This window comes from Solenopsis invicta, chromosome 11 (assembly GCF_016802725.1).
Source record: "Solenopsis invicta isolate M01_SB chromosome 11, UNIL_Sinv_3.0, whole genome shotgun sequence".
NCBI lineage: Eukaryota > Metazoa > Arthropoda > Insecta > Hymenoptera > Formicidae > Solenopsis > Solenopsis invicta.
In genome coordinates this window covers 4,000,719-4,024,787 of record NC_052674.1, presented here as the reverse complement: position 1 = coordinate 4,024,787, position 24,069 = coordinate 4,000,719, and the positions used below count along the sequence as shown (strand labels likewise).

The 24,069-nt window shown below is 39.1% G+C and overlaps 1 protein-coding gene across 13 annotated transcripts in view; it reads left to right on the top strand.

The window, feature by feature from the left end:
- Nucleotides 1-24,069, top strand: part of LOC105194673 (tensin-1) — a 203,578-nt gene that overhangs the window by 172,017 nt on the left and 7,492 nt on the right. For 10 of the 13 annotated variants that reach the window (XM_026130837.2, XM_011159714.3, XM_026130836.2 and 7 more), the window contains 5 exons: nucleotides 14,745-15,028; nucleotides 15,494-16,107; nucleotides 21,260-21,470; nucleotides 21,928-22,119; nucleotides 23,469-24,065. In XM_026130837.2, coding sequence (XP_025986622.1) covers nucleotides 14,745-15,028; nucleotides 15,494-16,107; nucleotides 21,260-21,470; nucleotides 21,928-22,119; nucleotides 23,469-24,065 — 1,898 coding nt within the window. The remainder of the gene's footprint in view (nucleotides 1-14,744; nucleotides 15,029-15,493; nucleotides 16,108-21,259; nucleotides 21,471-21,927; nucleotides 22,120-23,468; nucleotides 24,066-24,069) is intronic. The other 3 variants (XM_011159715.3, XM_026130838.2, XM_026130842.2) reach the window with 3 other exon arrangements.

The following is a 24,069-nucleotide window of genomic DNA, read 5'->3' as shown; positions in this document are numbered from 1 at the left end:
AGCTTGATCTGAGAAAACACCCTATAGTTGGCAGCTGCCGTAGATATAGGTGATTTCCGTTTGTACAGAATATAATTTCTCCGTCCAAAGAAAAAAGAGAAATATTAATACCAATATCTCATTACTGTTTCTTTACTTTTCTCTCTCAGTACAGCTTTTCCATCTAATTAATGAAAATTTATTCATTGAAAGCAACTCGTATTATACAAAAATTGAGTTAACTTTTCGATTTATATTACTTTTTTATACTATTATAATTAAACAAAAATACTTATGAAGAAATCCTGAATTAATAAAAATATTTGATGGCGAAATTGAAAAAAAAATTTACTAGAGAAATAAGCTATCGAAATATGAGAAAAATGTTAAGTAGTAACGCGCACTACTAAACAGACGCCTGGTTTTCGCACGCGTTAACCACTTGACACGCAACAGAGGAGCTTTTAGCGCCTCGATAGCCGTATTAGATTGTAACTTCTTTTTGCGTTTGTGTGTTCCTGGAGGAATAAAACAAGAGTTTTGTCGATCCTCGAAAAATCCCGTTTGTGCTTCGACCTCGGATCTTTTGTTTGGCCGCTGTCGAAGAAATTGTGCGGTAAAACAAGAAGAGAAAATCTCCGCTTAGCAAGAGCGAGAGAAAGAGATGGAGGTGGAGCAGTGAGGACAGAAAACAGAGACAAGAGCCCATTGTCTTGTCGTTCGGTCGTACGTCTTCTCGCTGTTACGTCACCATTGTTTACTCCAATCCTGTGCAGCTTCCTCCGTGCAGGGCCGCCTCCGGCACTTTTATTTTGCCATTTCGATGCCTATTGTACGAAGAGAAATCGTTTTTTTGCTTCGGCTTAAATGTCAATACCGAAATTCCGTTATTGCTTGTGTTATATAAAATGAGACAATCATATTTAGTTAATCCAGGCATTTAAGCTACACGCATCTACGTCACGATTTTTGGAAAAAAAAGTTACAATTTTTACGATCTAATGTAAAGATCGAGATTTGAAGAATTCAAATTTTATGAAATGTATGAAAAACAAAATGATTAGTCTTAACTAAGTTATACAGAATGATAATGATTGATATGTCACGGGAAGCTTAATATCATAGAGTGATATAAATTGAATATGACATTCAAAACACGTTCAGAACCACGTGCTATGAATTTATATATGTTGCTTTCTGCTGGCAACGATGCTGCTATCGATTTAATTGATCATTCCTGGCATCTCCTGATCGCTGATAAAGAGATGCATAGGTAAATGGCGTCGTCTCGTATTCGCGTGTTACCGAGACGGACGCATAATGCGTCATGTCATCTTACGCACAAATCGTGCACGCGTCCTTGTCCCAGATTGGTTGCCTAGGAATACACCGCCGGTTGCCGACGGTGGCCGACCAACTTTTCGCTCTATCTTCGTTACTCGACAGTAGAAATAGCTACGTTACGCTCGGACGAGCGCGAGGCAGTAAATCGGTGGTTGCGATCTACCAGTGGTTTACCGGCCATACATCCGGATCCCTCGTAGACGCCTAAGCGTGAATTATTTGTCTGAGAATAAGTAAATAAAAGCTGACGTAATGCGCAAAGCATATCTCAGAGACGCTAAACTTAAATTATTATTTTTTTTTCTTTAGAAAATTATGTGCGCAAAGTATATATCCCAGAGACGCTAAACTTAAACTATTTTTTTCCCCCTTGGAAAATTACGTATGTAGAAAATTATGTCTTGCGAAAGTGTTAATGCTCCATTTCAGACGCTTAGAATATCGAGCGTCAATATACGAGGCGAAATGTCAACGAGCTTCGATTATTTCGACCTTCTATGACTGTCTCATAATTTTCGCATCAATCTCAATCTTACGTGCTCCATCGTCGCATACCACTTTCAAAATCAATAAATTTCTTGTCATTAATACAAACGCGCTGACACGCCGGTATCTTAGAAACAAACATAGTTACTGTATCGAGTGATCTAAACGATCGCGATTAATTACCGGTTGTCGAAGCCTCAGTGCAGCGTTGCAGGTGATACACCGCGATAACGTAACAGTATCCGTATATGGTGTGGCCTGTAATGGCTAAATAAGCAAGTGACGCGTAATAATGGTGCTGCCAGGTGAACCAATTATTCCTAAACACATCCCACGCGTGCTTATACGGATCGGAGGCGATTGCGTACCACGTTACGCGTTATGATCGCGGCGCCTAATATTATTAGGCTACCGGGTAGCGAGGCCAACCTATTCTTGTTTAACGCTGCATATCCGCGTGATGTAAACGTATCCGCGCGCTCCCGTTCGTCGTGATGAGCAATCAGTGGCAGAATCATGCATCACGGCTGCGAGATAGGCGCTTTATACCAACCTGAAGCATGCATGTGCGATTGGGAACTCATGCCACGCGAGTCTTACGTGATGAATACGTTTCCGCATCCGATATGAATCTCTGACATATTGGCGCTTAGGATGTAAATAGATTCTAAACAGATTCTTCTACCTTAGCTCCCTGATAGTTTTGTGTCTCCTTGTTTAGTAACGGATGGAGGAATTTGCTAATATCGTAAACGGTACAGAGTTTTTTTATGGAAATAATCTAAATGAATTTAATTAGTAATAATATTGAAATTAATTTTAGTATTGTATTAACAATATTTGAAAGAAACTTAAAGTCGTAATATTTCTTTCTTGTAAAGGATAATGATTAAAATGGACCATTTTTGCCTCTAAAATGGCAAGTAAAACTTTATGCTTTCTTGATTGAAGAAATGTGGTACGTCATTTCTTCAACTGAGAAATGTACATCATATATTGCCTGTGGCGTAAACAGCGCACTATTACTGCAAATAAAAAATTCTTTTTGTTTTTGTCGGATACATTAATTTTATTCGAGTATACATTTTTTCAAATATGTAACAAATTGTTTTAAAAAAGTTTTTATCTCTAATAAATAACTCGTTTATTATTTTCGTAACTTTTAAAACGTGAATTTAAACAAATATTTGCTAAAATGTTATTTTTTAAATTAAAAATACCGGATGCAATACTTCGAAAAATTCATTTACTGATTTTCAACAAGTATTAACTATAATATATTAAACCTGAGGTTGATACAAATTAATTTTTCAACGAAAAATCACTTTTTAATTTTAATGCTTTGGTTCATTATAATTAAGATTTGCAGTTTTATACTTTAAACATTATTTATTTAAATTAAATAAAACTAATTCAATAAATATGTTATTAAAATTATATAAAATATTTTTTTCTCAGTGTATCCATCATTCTTTCTTGTAAATTTCTTATATATTATAATATTTCTCTTACACTCGAGCTCTACTATTTCAACGATAAAGGCAACGCATCATAAGCTAGATGTAAGTCCATGGCAAATTCCGATGAAGGTATCCGAGCACTACGGTGAACATAATATATAAGCGATCAATCACTTCGATTCAACTTGCAATCCACGCGATCGTAATTACCCTTTAACGATAATTGCGCCCTCCGTCATAATTTTCCCTCATTGTCGACGTACGTCGACGTTCCGCGCTAAGCGTCAGTGCATTAGCATTCGTCACGAGCCACCTGGTACACATACGACGTTCGTGAATGCGCGGCGTCGCGGTACGTGCGTTCGTTTGAAAGAAGAAGCGCATTACGGACTCGCGTGCCGCACGGTAGCAAGAGGGTGGTACTTACGAGTCGTATTTACTTGCGCACACGTGCGTACGTTTCGGCGTGCAACGTCGGACGATGAATTATTAATTACCGGCCATTCATTTTCGCGACTATCGGCATCGTAACGTTGAGGCGAGACACGACGCACGGCGCGCAATTAAAGGCGTGAGAAAAAGTCACGTGGAGAGGAAACAAAATGAAAAGAGTGATAAGAAAAAGGAGAAAATGCTATTTGACTAAAATGCTATTTTGGCCAATATATTATCATAGGGGAGACTGGGTCCAGTTGGCAAATTTGTAGCGAACAAGAGAAATTACTTGTATAAAAATTATTTCTTCATTTTATTTAAATAAATATTTCAATTAAGAAATTTTTAACTCGACTGTAAGTAAAAATAAGTTATCGCGGCCTATTGAATGAAGAATTATTTTGTGTTTGGTAAATTTTTTTTCAATATAAACGAAATGCTTTACAAGTCACAGCTAGATTATAGTGCTGATATATTTCTTGTGTGATTTTATATGTATATCTTTTCAAGTTCACAAAACGGCCGAATAAATTATCGGTCCCGCACACTGCTCCAAGTTGGACAGGAAATATTAATATCACGTTATTAAATGAAAAATCAGTTTAATAATAAACGATGATAACGAGCATCGAATTGTGAGAATCCCTTACCTCCTAAAAATGTTTTGTTGTAAGATATTTTTTCTCTCGGTATGTAATACAATATTTTGCGATAATTTTTCTGTTATTTCTTTCGCCACAAATACATAAAAAGGGAAATTCCAACTTGTTCCTTGCTCCCCTGCTAACGTGAAATGCTTTGAGATCTGGTTCAGACTAAAATCCGAGAAATGTGTTCTGGAATCTTGTCGAAGCGAACGATTCACCAAATACATTTGATGTGCGTGCACGTCTTAATGATCTTCCGAGCGAACCATTTGAACGACCACGGTTCGCATCGCGGCCCGCCTTTCGCGAGCGCGGCCTTTAATTTCGGTATCGTAGCGGCGCGGTACAAATCGCAGGCGCACGTCAATTTGGTCTCGATCTGAGTGCGGGAACCGTTTTCTCGTGCACGCCAAATAACGGCGGTGTGCGTGAGTGAGTGCGTGCGCGCACGGGGATCGACGTGTGCGATCAACCAACGCCGAGAAAGACGACGAAGACGACGCGCGTTAACCGGGCGGCTTGTTGCGCGGCGCGGCGCGGCGAGCCGAGAGTTGCCGTAGAAGGACCGGCGGCTGGAGGCTGGAGGCCGTTCGAATGCGAGTAGAGGGGTCTCCGCGAGAAAACGCAACGATACTCATACCACGGAATGGCACACGTGCACATGTGCGATCTCCAACGTAATACGAGGAAACACGTGCACCATAGCACGTTACTAATGCGTAACGGAGCGGCCGATGCGCGTATGAGTGGAATGCATGAATCAAATCAGGCCCACGCTTCTTACCGATTGTTTTCCGTCTGAGTAATTATGTATACGCGCCGTGCGAAATAAAAGCCGTCAATGGGGACCATCGTTTAACAGTCGTGCGCTCATTATACGCGCGCAGCGATCCGATTTCATATACGGCGCTTTTGATTTATTATTGTTAATTATAAAAGTACCGCGCGTCTTTAAAGAGCCGTCGTTCAAACGAGTACGAGAAAGTACTTGTGGCCCACTTATACAAAGGCGTCTCAGAAATCTCTCAGAAAGTACGTACTCGAATCGAATGTAAGATCTTACACGTCAGCATACGTCCTGAATACACCCGCGTTTCTCGTACGTGAATCTCAAAGGTACGGCTTCGTGCGTGCATCTCTTGGATGGAAGCTGCGCGATTTGGGATCTGCGGGATCTGCGGGATCTGCGGCGTGCGTGTCTGCACGCATGTGATCGCCGTGCGTGCATGCGTTTATATGGAGCCGCGACGAGGAGAGGCGCAGCTCCGAAACTCCATATCGCCATGCCAACTTCTTGCGTAGGACGCAGGCTTGGCCGCCGATGATGATGACGAGGACAGTAGTGGTGGTTGTGGTGGTGGTGGTGGTGGTTAACGCGAATGACGATGGTGGTGGTGGTGGTGTCGTGATCACTATCGTAAGGCATTTGCAACGCACAGTGCCGTTTCTGTGCTCCTGGTGAATGGAACACGCGTTGTTTTCTCGTTAGCCGTCGAGTCTCTCAAATAAGTCGCTAAAGAAATATCAACAGTTTCAGCCGGGGACTAGTCGGTGTGTGCCCGCATTAGGAATCGTGTTTAGTGCAACTATCCGTTTGGTTTCTCCATGGCTGACGTTATTGGAGTTTGAGATACACAGAGTTTTTGGTACGATAATAATAAAACTCTAATAATATGGATTAGTAATAAAGTTAAGCTACGAAACTAAAATCAAACATTACACGAATGCAAAGCAGTTGTTTGAATTGTTAAAAAGAAAATTTTATTATTCTAAAGATTATTTTACGTTTGAATCAAACGTAAAACTAATTACTAGAATCATTTTTGATTGATTTCTATCATAAATTAATTTTGCGTGAATCAACAGTTTTAATCATAGCTAATAGAAATTCGCGCGGCTCTCTATTATCTTCCTTATGGCCATTACCACGCCTTCGTCTTTCACATTTTTGCCATCGGTTACGAAACGTGTACCCCTGACCGGATCTCAGTGCCCACTTCCCATCGGCTTATGAATCTCTATAAGGCTGTCAAACAAGTAATTCATCCCTTTCTCTCTTTCGCATCCAGTACTACTTAACCGCCTTCTCTCTCATCTCGCCCTTCATCTGAAGATAATAACGGTCCACTACGCCAATGAATAGCATCTAAAGACAGGATGCTAAATTTTAGTACCTTGCGTATGAGTAATCTGTCCTTCGAAATCGAGGACCAGTGAAGGACGAGGAAGGATGAAGTGGTTATACGATGCGAAATAAAAAGGTTTTTTATATATATATATATGAACACAGTGCTATTGTATGCATTGAAATATCTACGTGGGCGACTGCTTTATTATGCAGATCGATCGCTCGGTTAATTACGATAGCCATTTCGTTCGCTACGAAGTTGTAATTATAGATTTGAAACGTTTGAATGAAGATCAATGCATTTTTAAGAAATTACTTATCTGCGAATATTACCAAAAGAAGAACATTCCTATTTTATTTTCATGTGAAAGATAACGTAACTTCAATTCCATGACTGTATCACTAGAATCGCTGTCAATCCACTGCTACCAAGGCTTCGCACTATGCTAATGACGTCGTGTTCCATAGACTTCCTCCTAGAATATCTCGTATTTTCATTACAAGCCCGAAGGCGTAAATCGCTAAGAAAGTTTCAATTTACATCCTCGCTTGAGTATGCAGAGGAAACCCACCGGGCGTTGTAAACCTGTCGGGCACGCGGTATCGCGTCCTTAAATTTCTCGCTACTCGCTACTATATTCGCACTCGCGTGTGTCGCGCTTGTTCTATCTTTGAATTTTACAGTTAAATCATAGCAGTCTAGCTTGTAAAATAAGTTAACAGCCGCGATTAACTATAAATTCGCTCTCGGAGCAGCGAGAAAGAGAGAGAGAGAGAAAGCGAGCCGGCTAAAGCGATGACGTTCTCGCGCGAGAATCTAATTACCATATCCAGCCTGGTACACGAATGCTCTCTGTGCTCGCACGTGCGCAATTCGTTCGCGGCGTTAACAGTGAGAAATTGAAGTAGTTGGCAGTTGCCATCGTCGCCGGTGCCCCGATAGCGACCGTCGATGGTCACGCGACCCGCGTATCATCGTTGCATTCTACTAGGATGCGTCAACTGAATAACTGATTTGTTGCAGCTTTAGCATGTCATAATCATTGCCGCAATTTTTTTGACTAGATACAGTGATAACGAAGATTATACTGAATAAAATTAATTGTTTAAACAAATTTTACGTATAACCGTATTATATAAAATAATTCATTCATTTTTTATTCTTTGAGTTTTTTTTTGCGTGTATTTATATAATTATCGCAGTTGTCTCTTTCGACGATCCAGAGCTGGATAATGATACAGAATAAAATTATTCAAACAAATTTTTATATATGTTGTATAAAATAACTATTATATTATAGTAAATAGTTTATTCTTTTTGTCAATTTTTAAGCGTGTACATGCATAGTCGCCATTATCTTCTTCGACAATTTAAAGCTGAACAATAATAATAAAAAATATACTGAAGACAATAAATTGTTCTAAATATAATGTACGAATATTAACAAATTAGTAAAATAGCTTACTCGTTTTATCATTACTATAATTGTATTAAATATCTGAATCTGTACTGATGAAGTGACATCATTAGTACTCACGACTCGTCGATTTGCTAAAGATAATTGATATTATTTCCACTTTCTGCGAAGTTGGTCTCTTGTCGTAAAGATAAAGTTTATCAGTTTGTACACGCGGAAGATTTTACGGCGCATTGCGATGCCGATATCGCCGATACCGTCTTTAGGTAGATCTACACAATCGTGAGTCTACTCATATTATAGGCAATCTTATAGGCAATAGTATTAATTAATTGGTATCGCCTCCCACGCTTCGTATTTACGCAGCTCGCAATCGGCCGCTTTGACGTTTATATTAGGGCAACGGGAAATTTATGTCGCTCTCTCGGAAGATTGTTTGTTCCAGGCAAAACTCGTTAAACTTGTAAATCGGGGCAACGTTAAATGACGGCGATATTTTACGTTGCTTCGAATAAACGCTATCGACTTTGATTTAAATTTCCTTTCTATACTCTCCACAAACTTCCTTCTAAACTGCTAAACATTAATTACCTTTCTATTGGATAAGTCTAAAAATTTTTATTTAAAAGAATATGCTAAAAATATATTATTCAATTTGTTATAATTTATAGATTATTAGATGTCTATTTAATCATTGGTTTTATGGTGCGTATCAAATGCAGATTGAGAACTGTTACGTCATAATATTCATTAAATTAAGAGGAATAGGAATACCATATATATACGATTGATTTATTCTGAAATTGGACAAAATTTGATTAAGTTTTTTACTATAATATAATAAATAAATCCGAAAAAGCGAGGACATATTTTTTTGTTTGCCAAAAAAGAATGCCGTAATGCTCCGATATAAACATGGAATACATAAAGTACAAATTATGGCCGACTATATTTTATTCCCTTTTTTAATTTTATTTTTAATTTTTAATTTTGTTTTAGGCATTGTATGGGCGTGATTATTATTGTCCCTTAATAATTCAGTGTATTCAATAAATGTAGGAATGAGTTTTGTATGCATTTTTGGTATTTTTTATTATACTCGATACTAGTGTTTAATCAAATAAGTGTTTGCTAATTTAGTATTGGTCATTACTGAGTATTGAGATTTCAATACCTATTTTCCATAAGGGTTTACACATTACGGACAAGTCGCCCGCATATATCGCAGACGCACAGTGCTCCGAGACACTTCAATCACCCATTATGCGATCGCTCGCGGATGATGAATGACGATAAATCGCGCGCAAATCGATTTCGTCCTTGATGCGGCGGCGGCGCGCGAAACGCCACCTCGCGCGTTCTCGCATCGCGGCGCGAAGCGCAAAAAAGCACGACGCATGTCAGAGAAATTGCAATAAGGGTCGGACGGAAAGCTGGTCGACGGTATCATTTGGCACGATAAATCCCCGACCGATTCGCGTTGGAGCGTGCGGCCGACGGCGACGCCGCTATCCGCCGCGTGATCAGCGGGCCGCAGCAGCGTGCAGTTGCAGTTGCAGCTGCGGCCCCGAGTGCGCTAGGCGTTAAGCACGCTTTCCGGGCCGCGCGCCGCAACGCTCGCAGAAATTTATATCAGCATCGCTCTCGGAATTGTGATAAACGAGGAATCCTCTCTCGCGTTTTCGAGATACGGCACCGCTTGCGCGCGGTTCAGAGTCGATTTAGACTCGACTTGCCGCGAGGCAGAAGCCTCAGGGTTAATTAATATATCTTTAAGGACGGTTAATCGTCCCCTTTACGTTACGGCGCGTAATCGCACCGTTACGGCTGTCGTGCACTTTATGCGCGCGGAATATCGCGCTATTAGCATTCCTGTCGTGTTACTATTTTTAGCATGCTCGCGCGCCGCTCCAACGGCAATTTAATCATACTTATGTCGACCATCGCATGCGCCTGGATTACGAGATGCCTCCGATAATTTAATAGGATCGACCGTTAATGGCTACTCGTCTCACTTTTATCCAAACGACGCGTCAATCTCGGGGCCCGCAAACGAGGCGTCCGGTAAATGCTTCGGAGCACGCAATTCGGCGACGCAACGTTGTATCTTCTCTTCGGCCCATTACTTTCACGTGGCGTCGATGAGAACTGGCTTCATTAAATCAGCTAAAAATCATCGGCCGTACCTTCCGGCCAAGTCCGTTCCTCGAAGAGGTCCGAGGTGGTCTCGAAGTAGGTGGCATTATAACGCGTTTACCCGCATGACGCAATCTCGTATTTAAAGTCATTTAAGAAAAATTACGCAGATGTCGTTAAAATACCGTAAGAGTTTTTATATCCACGTTAACTGTAAAATATCACGAATTTTCTTTTAAGCGCATTTATTTGCGTAAAAACACGGTTGTCGCTTGTACGCTGGCACATTTCACGCTTTCGTCGCGTCTTCATCAACACCATTAAATCCTCGTATACAATATCGTCAACGGTCGTGTGCTCCATATTCCAATTTCATCATCGTGCTCTGAGAGAGGCCGCATTACCACGGCAATAATCCTTCCTTCGGCATGCAACGATAGAATCCTTGTTCTTAAATGTGTGTACACGGTAAAGTGGGTTCTCCTTGCTCATGCAGTATCGCATTAATTAGAGAACCAATTTTGGATGATTATCAAATTATACAGTCGATTTTTATGACCAAAATTCGATAATATTGCACTTCGTAATATTTTTTACAAGGTGTTTCCTGTAACTCGATTATTTCCAAAACCATTTTTTAAAATGGCATGTTTTAAATGTAATTCTTTTATGTTTAAAATTACTTGAAGTCAACGTATGGTTGAATTTGGTTTTTGAACATGAACTATATTATTATATTAATGAAAATACGCCATTCCATTTTTTAAAAATGTTAATGATCTTGAAATCTCGTAAAATAGTAAGGAGAAAAATGCTATCGTAATATTTGCTTCTTTGAAACGAACAAGTTTTCCCTCTTTTGTATTTTTTTCATATCATTAGAAACACTTGAGAAATGTTCTAGATCCTAAAGAACCGAATTATACAAATACGATGTATATAATTATTTATATTAATATTTTATTATATTAATATTTTACACGGGAAATTTTATCATGAGTGTTTTATTGTATTGACTGTTTTGAAAACAAATAGAAACATATAGGACTTTTAAACCAATTTATTTTAAGCTCCACATTGTTCTTAAATGAAATCCTACTTGCATATGTATGTTGCAAGCAGTCGCTAAATGCATCTTGTCTGCCCGAGGTGACAGATTAGTAGTCATTGACAGAACGCGCGGACCGATTCAAGTATAATAAGCGAGAGTCGCTCGAATAAAAATGATTTATACCAGGCGCGATGTGTCAACGAGATAGCGCCGACGTGAATTGAATTCAGATGAGGCTTCCCGCACCTCCCTAAGAAATTATACCTGGTGTCCTTCATGGAATCTCCTTCGCGGCGATCCTGAATTAGCCCGATCGCCGATCTCGATCACGTCATTATCGTAGCGAACTTGTTCGTACAGGGCATAGGCGACAGTAGCGATATTCGCGATTCGTTACAGTCGTTTACATTTTTACGAGTTATACCTTGAATATGCGACAGAGTTTTCGTTCTCTTTAGTCGGCATTAGTAATGATTGAAATATATATACAGCTTTATGAAGGAAGCAGTGGAGAGTCACAGCGCAAAATATAGCGAACTGTATGAATTATTAAAACTGTGAGATTTTAATTTAATCTTTGATTATTTCGAATTTGCACGAATAATAATTTGATAATACACCTTGCGACATTGATATATATTTACCTCCCCGTTCTCGAGTGAAAAAAATACAAATTGAAACTTTATACAAAAGTATTTCTTGTAAAATGTAGGATGCAGTGTGCAAATAACATGACACATGTTTTGCAAATGCCAGAACGGTCGTTTCAGCCGGCGGGGCTGAAAGAACAAACATTCCGACGGTCGAAATTATGTTATGACCCGGCCAATCATGCGTACGCATACCGCTCCGTACGGACAAATAATTACACTCCGAGAATTCCAATTAAACCGATAAATCAGTTATAATCGACGCGATTGCGTTAGCGCGGAACGCTGTCATCGGAGAAAGACGTAGAGCGTGACAAAGGCCTAAGGCGCCAAGTGCATTGGCCACACTTGCGTCCCGCGGCGCATGGAATGTCGGATCAAAGCGGACGATTTGAGAGAGGCAGATAAAGAGGAAAAAAAAACGGGAATCCAGACGCAGAGCGAAAAATAAACCGCCGCGAAATTTCTTCGTACACGCACGCGGCGCTACCGGATACGCATCTCGATGGAGAGAACCATCGAGTGCTCTTTCTCGTATCAAGGGTCATCCCTCGCCCCCGTTTAGAGGCCATCGCCATGCATTTCGCTGTGCTTTTCTCGCGAATTCTTCCTCACATTGCACTCTTCTATGTAAAGTAGGGACGGTCGGTGCTTGCTCGCTCACTCGCTTACTTGCTTGCTTCCAGGTTTGCTTGGCCGAAAATGCCATCCAATTTCAAAATATCATCTTGGGCAGTAATTATAAAATGAATTGTCGATGAATGATATAAGGTAGGAAAGATTTTGGCTGTATATCTCCCTCTCTTCTTCCTCCGACAGGAAAGAACATAAGAGGCGTAGGAAACATCAGCTGGGTCTTGGTTGATCCGCATCAAATACACGGATCTCTTGGGAAGGTGTTGTCGACACCACTCTTATCGTGTTGTTTCTTTCACTTGTCCAAAACGAATCTTTACTTGTCTTTCTTGAGAAACATTTCCGTTTTTATCACATCTTATGTGTATAATGTAAGATAAAAATATAAGATGTAGCTCTAGTAGAAATAATAAGTATTAAGACAGAGAGGAAAAGAGGGAGAGGGGCAGAGAGGGATGTGTCTTTGTTAGCTGTCGTCTAGTTATTATCTATGAAATAAATATGAATTATCAATGTCTCGCGTAATTGTTGGATATTTAAAGCCTGGAAAACTTCATAATGTCGCGCGTATCTAAACTTTCATTTTCCCATCGCACTTCCATTCTCTACGAGTAGATTCAGATAAAGTTTTATCGTAGAAAGTTCGACCCTGGTTCTCCGGCGTGTTCTCGATTTTGTTATTTGTATCTACAGCTGGGTTCGCGCCTTTTTATCCTCAACATTGTTACCCAAGTTCGCTAGAGAGCTAAATAAACTTCTTACCATCATTCTCTTGCTTTCTTCTTGCATTTCTTTTGAGCCAGTGCAAATTCTATTTCGAGAAGCTTTCACACTATTAATAGCTAGCTGATAAGATTTTATTAATATATTGAAGAACTTTTAATGAACATATTTGAAAACTAAAGATTATCTCTAGATTTTGTCCATTATTTTTATTATGTATTTCCTGTAATTATTAAATTATCTTTAAAATTTGTTATCTTATGATTAATCGCTTATCATTTATCTCACGATAAACTTGATTTTGTTTAATGACGCTTGAGATTGCTATCGTCGAAAAGTTCAATTCATCTTCCCGTCTTTTTACTTGAATTTTTACGACGTTAAAATTATAAAGTTTTTTTAACGTGCAACTGGAAAATTGTTTTATAATTTTCAACAACTATTACGATATGAAATATCTTTCTATCCCTTCACTTCTGCTTTTGAGTATTACGTCAATTTATCTCTGATCCATATTATGTCATGGTTGAGTAATTTGCGCGCTTTAGGTGACGTAATCTTTGCGGTAGGTTAGCCCTGTGTCATGAGGTCACCGAGAAAAAAAGACTCTGTCGAGGTTGCGCCCCAAGAAGGCGGTCGAGACGCCGCCGACGGGGATCAAGTAATCATGACTGGTCGTGGACTTCCAGAAACCCTTGTTGCAAACTTGGCAACTACAATAGTGCAATGAGTTTCCGAGAATTATGCTTGTAACAAACATTACGTCGGCTATTGTCGCTTAGATTGCGACATCGACTTCGTAAAAGACTCGATTTAGGAAATGTTTACACTATTTCGATTGTAATGAACTTTATCAAAAATATATATTGCAAGAAAAACATGTTGTTACTGGGATCACATTAATATACAAATGTTAACACATTTTTCATTAACGTACGAATTTCATGTTAAAATTAAATTTTGAATATTCTTAGAAAAAATTATAAAACATTTGTACTAAATTATTATTATTTTTTTTTATTATGTGAAAGATCAAGTTATAAATTTGTTTTATTTTATTTATAAATACTCGTAAGAAATTGATCGTTAGAAACTGATGGAGCAATTAGTTCTAAATGGTGTAATGCGTTGGTAGAGAGAGGAATGCATGTAATGGCCGATTCTTAACTCCTTCGTTGCAATTCGCACTGAAGTGCAACGTCAGTCAACAATTTATGGCTGGTGGTTCCTTTAACAAGCTCCTCGATTTTCCGCTCGTGGAATTATAGTTCACGCGGGTACCCGCAGATATTCCGATGCAAGAAGAATCCGAGAGAATTTATTTGCGGCTTAACTCGTTAGTCTCACATGAATGCTTTTATTGTCATTCAAATCTAGACCGTTTTACTTTACAATAAATAATTATGTATTTAATGCTGAATTTAAGAAAATATAGTCTAAAATGAATTATTACAACTTTTCTCTACTAATGTAATATATAATATAATTAATTATTATACAATTGTTATATAAAATGATATAAAAGATAGGATCGTAGTGGAACTAAAATATACGAAGTATGTTCAGTAAAATTTGAAATTTATGTTATAAAATATTTTTTTTTTTTACATTGCTATCATTTTACTATATTTGGACACATGTTTTCTTCTAGAAGGCCGTGAGACTCCATTATCGCCACCACCTCCTTCAAGCTCTTCGGTTCAGACTTCACCTCGTGGCTTGGGCTATACCTGTGGTCCTATAGATGGATCTTTGTATGCTGTGGTGCATCAGAGCGCTGCAGGAGGTGCTCGTGGCTCGCCGTTGACAGTTTCTATGGACAGTGGCATAAGTAGTGCACCGCCACAAAGACCTAGTCCACCAGAACCCGAGTCCGAAAATCAAGCACACGGAGACCTCGATAAGCTTCTTCATGATATGATGCTTACTGTCGAGGTAATAGAATTTGCCAATTATGCATAAAAAATGTAAGATGGGATGGAAGGGAGAAAAATTAAAGGGTTTTCCACAAAAAGTTAAATTTTTGGGACAGACAATTTTTTATTGATGAAATTTTTCAAATCGTTTATTGTATATATAAATAGGATAATTTTTTTTCCGGATATGTAATAGATGTGAGAACAAAGTTTTAGACTTTAATTAATATTTTGAAAATTTGAAAGGAAAAGAAAAAAAACATTTGGACTCGTTTAGTTCTTGCGAAAATTTTATATTTAATTTGTATTTAGCACGTAATATTTTACATTTTTCTTTTTCTGTGTAATTCTTGCCGGAACAAAGTTGTTAATGATGTGACGCTACCGAGAATAATTTAATAATGAACCCTTCAATTAGAAAAATTAATTAAAAAATATCCGTTGTTCACATTACGTTATGATTTCATAACATTTTTCTTTACAGTCTATGCCAGACCCTCCGACAGATGACTACAATCGCGATCAAAGTGAGAAAATGTACATTCAAGAACGCAGCTACAGCAGTCACGGCAGCAGCCATCCAACGTCTACTTATTCCACTCTGAAGGATTCCTACAGAAGTTACGGAGCCGGTAAAGAATCGAGTCCGCCCTACAATTCAAGCAGCAGCTACAGCACCCTGAAGAACGAGTACAGAGATTCGTCGAAGAGCATCGAGCATCGCGACTTCGAGTATCGCATGTCCCCGGATCGAAAGGTATCCGAATCATCGAACGATTCCTACAGAAAACACGCAGATTCTTTTTCGCCGCCTGGCAACATTGACTTCATCGACGAGGATATCCCATATCACGCCAGGCAGACCAGCCAACCGTTCTCCTACGGTGCCACCACCGATATGATAAAGCATCAGAAATTGTCGTCGCCTTCGTTAGTGAGGAAGGCGACAGTGCGAAGTATTGCGCCTGTCGTAGATTTCGAGGATATTCTTGGTGAAAACTCTAGAAGACCCATCAGTCCTCTCAGTCCCAATACTCCGGATCCGCCGCCGGAATTCGCAAACGGACCCATGAAGATTGGATCTGATCATATCGATGGGTAAGTAATTTTTTATTTTACAAAATGTACTTACTTTATATGAAAATTACTGTTTTTTATAAAAACAAAATTATTATATATTAAAACTGACGAAAGTGCTGAGATATTTTTGTTCCGCTAGTTATATTGGAATTTACGACGCGCTTGCGAAGTTTCATTCTCTTTGCAAAATATCATTAACTATTCACTTTTACCACACTCTTTCTCTCAATATTGCATGGCAAGAGAAATTACTCTCCCCACATCTCTCGCGACATACGATACTTAGTGGTTTCGCACTGTCAACGACCGAAAACGGTTTCATCGCAGTGGATAAATAACGTTACGAAAGTAGAGATTAGACTGTGTTTTCGCGGACATTGGCAGGGAAATCGTGGTGAATAGGCCGTACCTCTGGCAAAGTTTTCAGACGAGCGTCGCGTCAACAGCAGTACGATGTCGCAATGAATCGTCCGAATCGGGCACCGCAAAAGAACCCCGCTCGCGCTTAAGAAAACGAGCGGGCGAGAGAAAGAGATAAAGAGAAAGGGAGAGTAGAAAGATCCACGAGTCGGCTATGGACAATTAATAAATTGTCGACCCATACGCGGCTACGACCGCGAAGCAGTACTTTTGCCGCTAATGGTAAACGCGGTCATCATGAGTCATTGTTCGTAACGCGAATAGAGAGATTTAACGTCGTATGTCCCCATCGGCGGTCGATAGCATTTCACGATTGACGTGAAACGTGGAACGTGGATCTTAAAAATATGAATTATGAAATGTAGCCAATGAGCCTACCTACAGAGTTACCTACGTTAACTGATTTTAACCGAGAGCGAATAAACAGAGTTTAATATCAATTTATTGCTTGTTTTATTACTCAGACTGCGTTTTATTTATAATCCGTTTTAGCAAATTGAAAATTCTGTAAGCGAAAAATTTATTGCGGAAGAATTTAAATAAATAAATAAAAACATCGCTTTCAAAAATTTTATACTATCAAAAATAAATTGGCGCAAAAATATACCTAAACCGATTACTCGAGTAAACACTATTTGTTACAACTTATTTATTTTTTATTTAAAGTTTATTTATAATAGTTCTTTACAAATGTTTGTAAATAACTAGATAAGTAAATTAAAAACAATAAGTTGCTGAATATACATAATATATTGGGAGTGAAATAAGAGGAAATGAAGTGAAATAAGTATACATAATAATATTTCGAAAGAGGGACTCGTTTGTTACATCGCGCTGCCATAAATGTAAAGACATCCCATAAATGTGCAGTCACTATAACGCCATTTCACCTCGAAGTCGTCAATTTTTTGTACAACCCGAAACTTTCGCGGTCCGGTCCCGTTTCGCACATTTCGCGAATGAAATCCCGCATGTGAATGGAAGAGAAAGCATGCACGATCGTATAAAATGAATCTGTTAACCCTGTCTGTCTCAGCGATTATAAAGTAACACGTACCGGTTCACGCATTTATTTCTTTTATTGCGAGATCATTAAAATACGTTAAATTAAGAAACCAATGTCGCTATTGCACGATTTTTTTCTCTTTGCTTACAAATAATTTTACAATTTTCTGGATGTCCAGAAAAATACTTTTACATTTTAAATTATATATTTTATTTATTTATATGATTTCAATATTTATTACACATTAATTATACATTAAACAATCTTATTTGGTTTAAAATTATTTTGCAAATAATAATTTATATATTTATCAATATTCAATGTATTATTTCATAAATCTATACATTTTACATTATGTTTAACAAAGTGATATCGCGTAAATTTTTATTTCTGAATTTTGTTTACTTTTTTAAAAAGTTCATATTTTAAAATTTCCAGTTCTCAACCTCTACTTTTTTAAATTATCTGTCTAAGAAGAGTGTAAAGTTTTATATATAAAAAAAAATAGAATTATAGTGGGTCAGTACTTTGTCGGGCTCGACGAACCAAATCTGTACCGTAAAATTCGCATCGTATTGCACACCACGGAACATTGTGAAAATAAACGCGCGACTACCCTCTGCGAACGGAACGATTTTGCGTTGCGCGCGAGTAAACGCGAGATCTCGTGGTTATTTACGAAGAGACGTCTCGACCTGAAGGGGAAACAGACGACATTTACGGTCGAGCAGATCAACGAACGTTCGGCAGCAGGTCCGCTTTCTCGTGGGTAAAAGAAACGCAACACTCCAAGCATGATGACATCGGAGATCCTTACTTTATCTCCTATGACTCTTGCAATCTAAATAAAACTGGACGAGTTGTAATGTCGCGTTACTTAACGAACACGTTTTAGAATCCTCAGGATTGCGACATCGCGACCATATCGTCGGGGAAAAATGTGATGGGACTTAAGACACGAAGGACCGGTATTTCGGGATACTGCGCTCTCTGACATAATTATAAATATAGAACCGACGAGAAAGAAAGAGAGAGAGAGAAAGAGAGACGCGCTAAATCAGCCTTGTAAAACCATGAAAACATCTCATTCTGCCGCCACCTCATTTGTCTTCATTTATTTTACCTACATTTGATATATCGGGATGATACCGCCCCTCGTGAGACATCACAAATGTTTCCTGCTTGGAATAAAATTATCCTTCGTTGATGACATATTATGTCATCATTTTCCCATTTTTATACCATAATTCGTCAAATAAATTAAATATTGTTAGTATCGAAAAGATTATTTATTTAAATTTATCATCACATTTATAACATTGTATTGTGTTTACTGTTTTCACTGATTACTATTTTCTATTCTGCCACGTTGCTGCTTTTTCTTTTTTACATTATCGAGTACATTACTCTGAAACGTCTCTTTTTATCTGTTCTTCCGACATCACTCCGGAAATAGTAGAGAAACGACATTCGGAAGCGGAAGTCATTGGAAGAGGCGAAGTATGAGCACAAAAGCCGCGCGTATAATTTTCTTCGCAAGCTCGAGCTCTTGCATCATCCTTTTTTGATAAACGTCACTTCCAGGGCCTGTGAGTCAAACTTTTCTATTGCACGCGGAAATCCTTCTCACCCACGCAAAAAATGTCGCTGACGGACGTAACCCATTAACAATTTTCTTCACCAGACTTTTGCATATTCATGGGTACTTTTAATGCAACTTCACAAATTACTGTGCTAGACAATATGCTGCAAAAGTGATGTAAGTAATAAGCGATAACAATACTGGTAAGACATCGTAAAAGAAATTTATTCGTTACACCAATTTAATAGCACATAGAAAAGCGTGTGAAAAAATATTTTCTCATATAATTTTATTAATTAATAGATTAATAAATATCATTATGAAATAAGCTATTTAGATGAATACGAAGTTACATAATAAATCTTTGTCACGTAATTTTTGTTTATTAATAACCAACAAGACCCATGCGTCTCGTAAATTAACAGACTCCATTTTTTTATTTCCCTGATAGACCGAAGAGCTCGCTTTAATTTAAAATTTCACCCGCGGGGCGAATTTGCACGCATCGTCGTTACACAGATGAGATCTCGACGAGCATGCACACGCAATTGTGTTTTATGGTATTCTTGATTCGCATGCGAGCCGGGCATCTGTTATAATTACTACTGATAAGCAGTGACACGTATTACTCTGTAATCAATTTTGCTATCAACAATTTAGATTTAACAATTTAGGTTACGCGGATAGAATATTAAATGATAACAAGATAAGACTCGCTCGATAGTTTCTCACGTTCTAAAATTTAAAGCAGTGGAATCTCATATTTTACAGAAAAAGAAATGTTAAATAAATTTTAGGCCAGACACAATAAACGCCGCGGGACGATCGAAGCTGCATAAACAAACCAGCGGAGATAGAATGCTGTTTGCTATTCGTCATGAATAATAGAAGAGGCGCAGTATACCGCTTCTCTCTTCGCTTTAATAATACAGCGTATCGAGTTTGGTTTCCAAGAAACACAACCGATATTTCAATCAGTGATACGCAATTTAAAATAAACGTGGATATTTGCGAAGGATTCAACGAATCGGTCAAGGTTAGCGCAAGCCCGCGATTCCAAGCTCTTTCATATTTGATGTTATTAAAGTAGCTCTCTGCATTTGTCATCCAAGACACGGCGGAAGTTATTGCACGTCTTTAGACATGCAATTTTATATCGCGAGATGAGTTATTTTTCTCTTAGCAAGGCACACAAAGGAAAAACGTTTTATAATTTTCCAGAGCTTGAAAACACTGAGATTTCTTTTGTGAAGCAGCAAAAAATCTTTTAAACCAAACAGAAATACACTAGTTATAACGGATTTCATTATACGCACGCACCATAATTAATTTTTATGTAAGAGTAATAGAATTTTACATCACATCGTTTGCCGATGGCAAATTCAAAGTTCTAAAACGATGCGCCGTTAAACCGATGCTCTTTTCAAGCGACAAGTTCAACTCGCGAGGCGCAGTTTACAACCCTCCTGGGGGTTGTGCGCGTTCGGTCGGGCATAAATTTCGTTATTGGAAAAAAGAAATCCTCCGTGACTTACGCTGATTGGCTACCGAGGCCATCGTTTATTATCTCAGCGAACGGCTGGATGTAACGCGCTCTCCAGAGCCACGAGTCGATGGCCCGGGGCGACCTCATCGATCAGGGTGTAATTATCGGCGTCTATCGCGGTAGGAGGTCCACACGTAGAACATCCGGCACAGTAGAATTTCGCGAGTCTATTCGCGAAGGAGCCGGCACGTTCTTACCGAGCCTTTGTTACCGGAGTCGTGGTCTCGTGTTCCCTACGAAAGCGTAACTTCTCGTATTCTCATTTATACGCCCCGTGTAACGCGATAAGTTCCCTATTGCCAGACATGAAAGCGAGAAACATCGCAATTATCCGGTGTTATTTACAACATGCTATTAAATGTTTAGTCTCACGTTGCACAAGTCAGTAATAAATATTCCGTTGGAAAACTCGATCGCTGGTAATGGCCGACCGATGGATAATCGACAATTTGCAATGACGGCAATTGTTTTTTTTTTTAAGGGTTTTTTATCTTTTATTTGTTCCTTAATAAAGTAATTAGAAAATAATTATAATTTCTTTGTACGCAACATGCTTGACGAGAAGGCATCTAAGAATTTCTGATAAAACAGTTCCACTTCTTTTGTTATCATTTAGTTTGTCGTGGCTGAGACAGCAGCAATTGAAACTCGCCGCTAGGCGAGATGAAAGGAGCCCTGGCAAGCTTTGGCGACAAGAGACCGGAAACCGTGTCATTGGCGAGCTCAGGAGCTTACAGAGAGGGAGATTAAGATACGACGGTTACGCGAGCGATTCAGCGGTCCTCGACGACGATGACGATGGGTGGACGAGTTCCGTTTCTGGGCAGGTAAGAAATCGTCAAAGCGTGTCAGAGCTAGATGTTGATTGGCAAAAAATTTAATCCGGTAATCGATAATTAAATTTTTTTACATAATTTTTTAATAATACTGTAAAGAAAAAGACAGCAATATTAACACAATTATTCACCATATTCGGTACAATATGTACAGGAAGTCTTTTGGTAAAATTGTTAATCCTAGAATGCAAGTATAGTGACAGAAATTGGAGAACACATTATTTAATGAAAAATTAATGTTTGGGGTAATCATTTACTAAGCTTCCGTATTTATGTATTGTAGTATCGGAAACTTTCCTCCTACACAAATACAATTTACAACTTTCTCGGAACTTATATACTAATGTAATGAACCGCTTCCTAATTTAGTAGACAATATTTACTGACGCGAAAGACAAATCGCGCATTCTGGGATTAACTTTGTTGACATTTTCCGTTTATCGATTAGCCGTCGTCGAGAGCTGCTCTGTACACCTCCGCACCAGCTAGTCCTCTACTTCCGCAGAGATCGAGCAGCCGGAAATATAACGGCAGTGCCGGAAACGGCGTTCTCGGCAGACCGCGAGCGGAGAGTATGAACGAACGGCCGTTCGTTTCCGTAAAGCGTGCTTACGAGTACCGCAAGTACAACGACAGTCAGGTGAGTACGTGTACGACATTTAGGCGTGTTCCACGCACCCTTTGCTCGTTAGATTGCTGGAAACGCGCGCGCCGTTGTTTCGAATACTACAAATTGTACATTACGATACGTAATAATTAGATAGATTTCTGTAATACTGTTATATTTTTTATAAGGACCGCGGTGAGTGATTATATTCAAGTAAAATTGATGTAACACAGGTATTAGAAATTTTTTTAAATGCCATATGTAGATAGCAGATTTTATCTTTGCAGTATTTTGCATTGAATTAATTTTAATATTCCTCGGATATTATAGAAAATTCATGGTTATTACAAAACTAATTGATTGGTTAAATTGACCGATGAGTAAGGATGATATTGGACGAAATAAACAGTTATTTACATGGAGTTCGGAACGGTGGTACGGTCGATCTCGCTTTATGCCAATAAGACGGCGGCAGCACGAGCGCTACAATTTAGCTCCATAGATAACAAGCTAGGGAAACTCCTCCAACAACGCTATACCTTATAGAAATACCATACAGTTAGACCCTAAATGGCAAGAAACGACTCTTCTAAAACGTAGACCGTAAGGCGATTACCTATCCGAGATAAAAATCCCCCTTGATCCTTTTTCGTGCTATACTTTCGATGCATTTACGAGAAAAGGAGCCAGAATTGCACAAACGTTAAAGTATTCGACACGCTACTAACATGCACTCTAAATCTCGTACAATGGAGCATTACTCTAAAAGAGTGAAAATTAAGCTTGAACAATTTTCAAGTAATTTTTCACTGTACGAGATTAAAGAGTAACTTTATTTAAGTACTATATAAATTTCGTTTGAAATTTTTCAGTATATTTTAATAGTAAACATTTATTTTCGCTTAACGCAGTGTTCATTATATTAATAATATTGACTGAAAGATTCTGCTTCAATTGTTAATACGTCATATGTTATCATAAAAATAATCTTTTTTAATCTCATTGTGTACATCACATTTATTTGCAAAGGAAGAATTTGTATAACAAATCTATTCGTCATGAATTTCATTTTGTTGCTATATGCTCTCGCGATTTTAATTAAAATCATTTATGAAATACGAAGCTGCATAACATATTATTGAAAGAATCATTCTCTTTATCGTTATCGCTTAACGTATACAATTCCCAATTGACGCGGCAGCTGCGTTACGGCTCCGCCGCGTTAACTCGCGTCATTAATTAGCCGGCGCAATTAATTAACAACGATTTGGGCTTAAAGCCTCGCTGGCGTGGGTAATCGAGGGCACTCGGAGCATAGCACTGAAAGGATTAAACGCTCTTAGTTCGCCGGCATGTAGCATAGCGCTTGGCTTGCATTCCAGAGCCCTCCGACATCCCCTCGCTCAGCCTTAGTAGCCGCGCCACCCTTAGGATTCGCGGCGGGCCAGCAGCAATCGAGTTCCAGCAGCAACGACAGGCCGCAACAGCATCAGCAGCAACCGCCGCGGCCGGAGTCGCGCAGCGACAGTTTTGCGCGCGCGGACGCACTGCTGCGCGAGCATCGCCATCATCAATTGCAATCCGGTGTCATCAACAGCGTCAGCAATGATCACTCCGAGCGGAAGCAGACGATCGCGATTCAGGAATACGCGTCATCTAGTCGAAATGCGCGGCCCGAGTCGAGGAATCGCGTTGCTTATCAGAGCGTCGGGAGTTACAGCTCGACCAGCAGCAACGATCAAGTTGACGGCGGATTGTTAGCGGTGGTCGATCAACCTGACCCTCTCGTGAGCCTCATTCAGTCTCTAGCCGAGATCTCGCCGATTCGCGCGTCCCCGAGCATGACAAAAACCGAGAACGAGCACCCTGCCGGCAGCAACGCAATAGCAGCCGCTACAATTTCTGCCAGTGTGCCTAGCAACAATGTCACTAATTGCTCCTCTAACCAGTCACCAAAAGCATGGCAGAATTGCACCCAGGTTT